Source organism: Eurypyga helias, unplaced genomic scaffold (genome assembly GCF_000690775.1).
Source record: "Eurypyga helias isolate BGI_N326 unplaced genomic scaffold, ASM69077v1 scaffold12367, whole genome shotgun sequence".
NCBI lineage: Eukaryota > Metazoa > Chordata > Aves > Eurypygiformes > Eurypygidae > Eurypyga > Eurypyga helias.
The window spans coordinates 27311-36137 of NW_010259860.1; the positions used below are offsets into that span (position 1 = coordinate 27311).

The window sequence follows — 8827 nt, forward strand, 5'->3', positions numbered from 1 at the left end:
ATATTGGGGCCGTAAGGGTGCATGAATGAATCAGTGCACTGCACAGAGACTTGTTGATGCCCATCTTTGAAGAGGGATGCTGAAAGAATGAAGTAAACTGAGGTCACAGCTTGGACCCCAGTGGGGAGAGGAATCACATCAAAGGAAGATGGACAAGTTTCGGATGATCTTCCAGTTCCTGCAGTCCAACCAGGAGTCCTTCATGAACGGCATCTGTGGGATCATGGCCCTCGCCAGCGCCCAGATGTACTCAGCCTTTGATTTCAACTGCCCGTGCCTGCCGCACTACAACCTGGCCTACGGGCTGGGCATTCTCCTGGTGCCCCCTCTCATCTTGTTCCTCCTGGGCTTCGTGCTGAACAACAACATCTCCATGCTGGCGGAGGAGTGGAGGCGACCCCAGGGCCAGCGAGGGAAGGATCCGGCCGTCCTGCGCTACATGTTCTGCTCCATGGCGCAGCGGGCCATGATCGCCCCGGTAGTCTGGGTCTCGGTGACGCTGCTGGACGGCAAGTGCATCACCTGCGCCTTCTGCACCTCGGTGCCAGTGGGGGCTCTGGGCAACGCCAGCCACCCCGGCCTCTCCCAGAGGGAGATGAAGCAAGTCCTTGCCCGCATCCCCTGCAAGGAGATCTACAATGGGCAGGAGCTCATCGCCAATGAAGTGGCCATCAGGTACCTGAATTGCATCTCACAGGTAAGAGGCATCATGGCTGTGCCTTTGCTAGTGGTTTAGGGTTAGGCACTGCCACCTCTAGCTCCTCCCTTGAGGGAATCTCCTTGTTGAAATCAAGCTGCAGGAGGAAACACTGGTGATTTCACCGGGGTACAAGGTGTTCAGACTCTGCTCCAGGGAGTTATACCTCCTGTGGGATACAAAGACTGAAGCTGTAGGTGGTCCTGATGATTCAGTCCTCCCTCCTGGCTGGGCAGCCTGGGGCTGCAGGGCAGCAATATATGGCCAAGCTGTACACAGAGATTTATTTAGAATAAGTTCAGAAGGGGCTGATGTGGATGTTACTTGGCTGGTGGGCTGTCGTACCCTCCCATAACCCACCAGTTGCCCACAATTGCTCTTGCTGCTTATTATAACATGTGCAAGTGATAGCTTGGTAACCATGTACACCACTTGCCTCTGCTGCTTGCATGGAAGCAGCCAGCGTGTGTTTATTAACCATCCCAGGGAACCACAAATGCAGAAGTGCCACTAACAGCTTGTCCTCTGCTTAATTCCTCTCAAGCCCTCTGCTTAGGGCCACGCTGGAGGCATGATGGTCTGACCCACTCTGGTCACTCACGTACTCCTGCTTAAAAGCAGCTGCTCTCCCTGACCTTAGGGCAGGCGGGAATTATTATCCCAAATTTAAGAGAAATGGAGGCATGGGGACTTCTCCAAAGACACAAACCAGATTTTCCTGGGTAGACCCCAATTACCAGCTGCCAGGAAGCACTGGGAGCTGCAAAACAGGAGGAGTCACCCACATACTTCCCCTCCCAGGTGCTCTTTTAGGTGGCTGCATATGCAGCGGGGTTCACCCTCGTGAGCTCTGCCTGCGCAGCATGAGAATGACAGCGAACAAGACAGACCGGTCCTGTCTCTGCCCTCATCTCACCCTTCCTGTCAGACCCCATTAGCAGGGCAGCCTGTCACCGCTACTCACCCACGATCGATGTTACCAAGTCCAACAGCTCTGGAAAAGGGTTAGACAGCTGCATTAACCCGGAGAGTATCTGGCATGACGTTAGGTGCGAGTCGGACTGTCCTGGACCCGAGTGAGGCACGGCCGTATCAGAGGCAGGGCAGGGGGTTGGGTGCCTGATTTGGTGTTACTTACGGTCACTGCCTGCTGATGCCACACACAGCGGAGAGGTGCTGCCCACGTGGGTGCATGGAACAAAATTTCAGTGCAGAGGCACTTCCATGGGATGTAGGGCCTCCTCATCTGGCGTTTGCAATGTGAATGCAGCCAAATGTCCAATGGCCCGAGGTGGAGCCAGGCTGGTGGTGGGAAGTTCCAGGCATGTGCTGTGTTGCCTGTGACAGGTCCGGTTGCCCCCTCGTCCCTGCAGGCTCTGGGCTGGTGCTTTGTGCTGCTGATGACCACGCTGGCTTTCTTGGTCAGATCCCTCCGGCCCTGCTTCACCCAAGCTGCCTTCTTGAAGAGCAGGTACTGGTGCCACTACATTGACATCGAGCGCAAGCTCTTTGACGAGACATGTGCGGAGCACGCCAGGAGCTTTGCCAAGGTCTGCATCCAGCAGTTCTTCGAGGGCATGAGCACCGACCTGGCAGCTGCTCGCTGCCACCCACCCAGGAAAGCCCCAGCTGATGTGGGGGAAGCCGCCAAGAAGCTCCTGGGCATCACTGACCGCGGCACCATGAACACGGCCCTGAAGAGCTGGCACAGATGCAAGCCCCCGCTGCACCTCCACCCGCCCATCCTCCCCAGTGGCAATGGCTGGGCAGGGGAAGGACAGCCCCCTACGCAACCCCCTGCACCCCGAAGGGAGATGGCTGCCTACTACAGCCGGGTGTGAGGGGGGGCAGCGCTACGTAGAGGCAGAGCCACGCTTTTGGGAGAGGGGCTGCAGAGGGGGCAGGCAGGTAGGCATCTGAGCCGGGCAGGGGCGAGGGCCAGTGCCATGGGAGCTACAGGGGACAGGCACCCAAAGGGCTCGGCTGTGCTGGTGCAATCCCATCTGCTTTCACATCCAATCCTACAGCACTGGTAATTCATGCAAGGAGTTTCAATGGACAAGCCCCTGGGATACTCAAGGGTGAGGTGCATCAGCCAGACAGGCATGCCATGTGTCCCACACCACCGAACACCAGGCTCGTGTTGTGGCAGTTGCCAAGGCAGGCACTACCAGATGTGCAAAATTTCCTTTCTTTCACCACATGCTCAGCATCAGGCAGCGCGTGTGGGTTTAGGCAGTATTAAAAAACCCTGGTGGGGAAACAAGCTGGGGGTTCCCCTTGCGCATGCTAAGCTGTGAAACCCCAAAAGTCTCCCCACTGCCCCTCCACACACTACATCCCTACAGACACACACAGAGCTTCCAGGCCAAGAAAAGCTTTAACATAAATTCGTCCCAAGCAACAAGTGAGTGAGGGGGCACCCGCATCCCATATTGCATTACACGTCATGGGAATGCCACGGTTGGTGTCGCAGGCACTATTCCATGAGGAGCTCACAGAGATGCTCCTTGAAGCATTCTAGAGGAGGAGAGCAGCCCAGAGGGTGGGGGTCACACCAAACCCCTGCCACGAATTTGGTGCAGGACAGTTTGTTCTTGCAATTTTACCTGCAATCCTCCCTGACACAAAGACTGATGTTAAAAACCTGTCTGGGTGTTTGTTTAAGGAGCCAAATAAATAATTCAGGCTGACTGTTCAAGCTCTGTGCTCAGGCACAAGGAGTTATAAAAGCTGTTTACAAAAGCTGTTGGTGTTTCTTTATTTGAATGCAACGAGAAGGACTGGGGGTGCCCTGGGCCAAGGGTAAGGTGCTGAGGCCATGCGAGTTGGGGAGGGCCAGTGCACAGTGGCCAGCAGCGAGCCAGCCCTGGCTATCGGAAAAAAAGCCGGGGAGGCACTGCCGACCCTACGCAATACCAGGAGGCTGCCCATTTCCGCAGAAACTGAGGATGACAGGATGCAAGCCCTCAAGGTGACTATGGAAATCATAGCCTGGAAAAGCATTCCCAGGTGGCCCTAATTGTATTACCAACACGCAAAAGGAAAATCCCTTTTAAGAGACGAGTTTTACCTCTGCCACGTCCCTTTCAAAATGCTCATCCCCTTGAATTTTCTGCTGCAGCGCTCTTGTTCAACCCAACTTATTATGGCTGGCTGGTAACTGGGGTGACTGTCGTTTGCATAAACCTTAATTATCAGTGTGTAACTCCACAGAGGCTGTGGGGAGAGGAGAACAAAGGCCCAAAATGACGAGGAAATTCTCCGAGCTGCTGTGAGAAAGCTTTAGCAAGCCGGTAGTCAAGGGCAGGCTGAATCTGGCTGACTCCCAGGAGAAAGGAGCGTGACACAGATTTATCATTAATCTTCACACCCCAAACTTTAATTAAGGCACCTGCCCTGAAATTAATAGGCACAAAACCTGATTTACAAAGCAAAGGAGATTAAAAGATAAAGGCGGCTTCCACTCCTATTATTTGCAGTTCAGCGCTGTCAATGGCTCTCCAAGATATGTGCGCCCAGAGTCCCCACAACCGCCAGCAGCACGCAGAGCCATTAAGGTACCCAAAAACCAGCGTGCATTTGCAATGAAAAGCTTTTGCACTTCTAATTTAGATTTTTAGGATCAGAGCTCTGCTCCCACGCAGGAATTTTAACAGTCACAGAGACTCCCCACAGAGCAGGCAGGGTGTCCTCTCTTTCCTGGATTCTGGGGACATCTTTCATCACCTTTGGGAGGAGACCCCTTACTAGGGAACCCGACACGGCCCCTGGGATACCACCCGGGCTGCGGTCTGGATGCTGATCCCAGTGAGCAGCAGCGCACTGAGCATGGAGTAAGCCCCAGGGTCTGCAGCGGAGCCAGCAGGGGCCGCGTGGGAGGGGAGCCAGCCCTGGGCAGGCACCGAGGTGTCGGAATGCCATGGGGTGCACAGCACCCAAACACTGGGAGCTGCAAAAGCCCAACTGGGGACCCCAGATCTGGGAGTAAGAAGTTGGTCCAAAATTCCCAGCTGAACTGCCGATGCTGGGCTGAGGTTAGCTTTGCTCCGTGCAGATGGAAACCTGGGTGTTGCTGAAGATTTGCCTGTGCTGAGGACAACCTCTGGGGATGGCTGAGTTTCAGCCCGGGGACACAGGGAAGAGGATGGGAAAGGAGGATGGGGGCCTCCGGCCTCTGTAACAGGCTGGGCAGGAGCTGGAGCCGAAGGACAGATGGCAGAGAGGAAGGAGCGAGGCAAGGAGCTCGGCTGCCTTGCAGGCATGGCTCCACTGAGGAAGCAGGAAAAGCCCAGACAGGAATGCACCACACTCGCCAAATCGAGGGCTGTGACGGCTTCCCTGGCCCTGCTCAGCCCCCGCTGACCCTTGCAGCGGCCTCGCTGCTCCGTCCCAGGCGGCGGGAAGTGAAAAGTGTCTGCCCTGCAGAGCTCCCGATGGGGGATTCCTGCTTCTCCCGAAAACCCAGCCAGGCTGGAGTCTTCCTCACTGGCTCAGCCAGCTCCCATGCCCAAAAGCATGTTCCTGCCCCTTCCCGTGGGACCAAGGGCTTCTCCCATGCATGCCTGCATCCCCTGGGGACCACGGGGGCTGCATCCATCCCGCAGGCTGGGGGGCTCCAGCGTTTCCCTTGTACATCCCAGCAAGGCGCCCCATCGCTCCCGTCCTCCAGGCAAACAAACCCCGGCCGTCCCGGCCAGCCTTTGCACAGCTGCATCGCGGGTCTGAAACAGGACGATGTGCTTTTTCCAGTGACTCATTCTCAGCCTTTCGTTTCCTTTTTTTTTTTTTGTTAAAGGCACAACCTCAGCCTCGCATCCCGCAGAAGCCAAGCGCTCTTTGCCCCACCCAAGCACAGGGCCCAAGAGAACCTCCTCCCTCCTCCCTCCTCCCCAGAGCCGAGGGCACATTGCAGACTGAAAAAGGAAGCTGCCAACCTCTGCACGCCGTTTCCATCAGCTTTCGCTTCGCCCATCAGGCCGGCCTCAGCCGCATCCCCACGCCTGCACAGCCCCACGCGCTGCCGGGACCCTCCCTGCAGCTGGAGCCCAAGCAAAAACCACACGAGGGGCTGAGAGGGTCCGGAACTGCTTCCAACAACTTTCCAAGTAAGTGACTTCATTTTTTCTTGCTTTCATGCAGGCTTTAGGAAAAGACTTAAAACAGCAGCTGCTAAAAACTTACCAGCTGCAAACAACTTTTCCCCTCCCCTCCTACCCACCCCTCTCTCTCCCAGACAGGCACCATAACCACCAAGCAGAGGAAGGGTAACCCCCCCGCAGTCCTACTCCCCTTATTTTTCCTTTGCCGGTTGCCAGGCCCCGTCAGGAGGGTCGCAGGGCCTCGCTTATCGGGGCTGTGTGCTGCTCACTCCACTAACAAGAGTTTTGAACCCCGTGAACTAGAACAAGTTGTCAGGTTTAGCATCTGGCTGCAAACGTGATGTACCCCATAGCACAGCAGCCGGAGCCGGGGGCCTGGCTCCCCATCACGTGGCTGCAGTTTTTGGCTGGTCTATCTCCTTTGCCAAGGGAGTTTTGCATATGGAAAAACTGGGAAGATGCAGGAAGACATTAAGAGCCGTTTGTGCTTGAACTCGGCAATATCACAGCGGGATTTTAAAGGGATTGCCATGGGTCAGACGCAGCAGAGAACAGAGGTCAAATTCCTGCCCCCATGCCCCTCCGCTGCCCCGTGGAGGAAGAGGGTAAAACAGGGTTTGGTGGAGCAACTGAAGCACAGGAGTGATTTAAAACACAGTGCATGAGCAACCCTTGTGTAAGAGACCGTCACGATTCAGGTAGCTCTGTCTCCTCCGCACGAATGTCCCCATAGCCTTTTCCCCACAGATGGGGCTGGGCTGGGGGAGCCTTGCAGGGAGAGATGCCAGCACCGGGGCAGGTTTCAGGGCAGCCCTGCTGTGGGTCAGGACTCCCTAGGAGCCCCGGATGTGCACTGGTGCTGCCAACACTGTGCAAACTGCCAGGGACGGTTAGTTGGGTGCCCGAATCCTTCCTGTCTCCAGTGAACCCGGTGACAGCGGTTCCACTGAGGCAAGTGGGTATCGTCACACGGATGAGGGCTCCCAGAGCTTCCGAGGTGCCTGGGGCTCCCTGAGATGAGCTGCTGTGGGGGATCAGTGCAGATGGAAAGTCAGCTAAGAAATAATTAAATGCAGCTTGCAAATGGCATGGGGGGACAGGCATCACTGCTGAGAACATGGATACACTCCTGATTTATTTCCCTACCCTTCAAAAAAATCAGGGCACGTGCTTTTCCCCGCTTCGTCCTGACTGTCTCCTGTCCATGCAGCCCAGGGCCAGCCCTGCCTATGGGGCCAGTTCCCAGTATAACCAGTGTTGTACTCGGAGGAGGGGCTGTAGGAAACCACACATGCGAAGGGGAGTGAGGTGCATCTGTGGCACCCAGGTGTGCTGGTCAAGGGGCTCCACTTCAGGCCGGCAGTTAGAGGCTGAGCCAGGACTGCAGGCCCGGATGGCGAGTACGGTTATGTCAAACAACTGTGGGAGAGATCATCCTGCCACACCTAACCCTGGCAAAAACTCCCACGTAATTGCTGACCCAGCTCTATCAGTATTTGGTATTTGTGTCCTGGGTCACAAGAATAATCTTCAATTTCCCAGAAAGCTGCTTCTCTTGCGAGTAGAAACAGCCCCCGAGCATCCCCTTGCCCCTGTCAGCAGAAGCTGCTCCTGCCTGTCCCCTCCATCTCCCTGCCCCCAGACCCGCTGTGCCTTCTCGCTGCCTTCCTGGCATACCTTTGCCTATTACTAAATATTAACTCATCAGGTCTAAGGAGGGAGGCAAAACCCACAGCACTTGCAAGGGAGCTCAGCACCAGCACGTATGTGCCGCGTACACCTGGGCTAGCGTGAGTCAGCGGCAGGGCTGGGGACACATCCCAAGGCCAGCACCCCAGTCCAGTTTCCCCAATAATGTGGCGTCCTCCTTCGTTGCAGGTTTGGGAGACCACAGAGCGTCTGGCAGCAACACTGACAGTAATCACCTCTGCGGGAGGTGATTGAAACTGAAGAGAAGGAGACACAATGAATGTGCAAATGGCAGCAATCCAGTCAGTGATTTTTGCTGCAGAGATGGAGAGTTTAGTAGGAAAATGAAATGACTGAGGTTTCACACATTGCTTAGGCTGAATCCCTTTTCGGCTCCTTCTGAAGTATCCCTGGAATCAGCAACCAGCTCTGGTGGCGGGGTCACCAAGCAGGAGGAAGGAACAGCAGCAAAGGTGTTGTGCTGCCAGAGCAGCCCCTTGCGCTCCAGCCGGCCCAAGGCCGTTTCAACCCACATCACCGTGTCCCTCGGTGCTGGGAAGTGGGCCAGCACGGCCCCCCGCCGCAGTACGCACCTCCTCTCACCCCGGGGACGAGATGGCTGCCCTCATCGCCGAGAACTTCCGCTTCCTCTCCTTGTTCTTCAAGAGCAAAGACGTGATGATCTTCAACGGTTTGGTAGCCCTGGGCACAGTGGGCAGCGAGGAGCTCTTCTCGGTTGTCGCCTTCAACTGCCCCTGCTCCCCTGCCCGCAACTACATCTATGGTCTGGCTGCCATCGGCGTCCCAGCCCTGGCCCTCTTCCTCATCGGCGTCATCTGGAACAACCACACGTGGAACCTGGTGGCCGAGTGCCACAAGCGCGGCACCAAGAACTTCTCTGCTGCCGCCACCTTCCTCCTCTTCGGCTCCATCATGGGCCGGGCAGCCGTGGCGCCCGTCACCTGGTCGGTCATCTCACTGCTGCGTGGAGAGGCTTACATCTGCGCCCTCAGCGAGTTTGTCAGGCCGTCCTCCCTGGACAAGTTCCCGGCCGAACATGGGGCCGAGGTGCTGGCCAGGTTCCCCTGTAAAGACGTGCCGGCGAACCTCACCAGGTTCAGGGACGATGTGACGCGGAGACTGAGATACGAGTCCCAGGTAGGCACACCGGGGAGTAAGCCACACGGAGTGGGTAAGAGCACTGTGCTGTGTCCTAATGCAGCCTCTCTCTTCTCCCTCAGCTCTTTGGCTGGCTGCTCATCGGCATCGTCGCGGTCCTGATCTTCCTCACCAAGTGCCTGAAACATTGCTGCTCGCCGCTGAGCTACCGGCAGGAGGC

The 8827-nt window shown here is 56.4% G+C and overlaps 2 protein-coding genes across 2 annotated transcripts in view; both read left to right on the forward strand.

Annotated features, from left to right (window-relative positions):
* The first annotated feature begins 148 nt into the window (after positions 1 to 148).
* Positions 149 to 2538, forward strand: CALHM1 (calcium homeostasis modulator 1). Its single transcript, XM_010154802.1, has 2 exons — positions 149 to 697; positions 2071 to 2538. Exons 1-2 carry the CDS (start codon positions 149 to 151, stop codon positions 2536 to 2538), a joined length of 1017 nt encoding a protein of 338 aa, XP_010153104.1.
* Positions 2539 to 8103: 5565 nt separating this feature from the next.
* CALHM2 (calcium homeostasis modulator 2) overlaps positions 8104 to 8827 on the forward strand; it is a 1026-nt gene continuing 302 nt past the window's right edge. Inside the window, exons 1-2 of the mRNA XM_010154803.1 lie at positions 8104 to 8646; positions 8730 to 8825. Coding sequence (XP_010153105.1) covers positions 8104 to 8646; positions 8730 to 8825 — 639 coding nt within the window. The remainder of the gene's footprint in view (positions 8647 to 8729; positions 8826 to 8827) is intronic.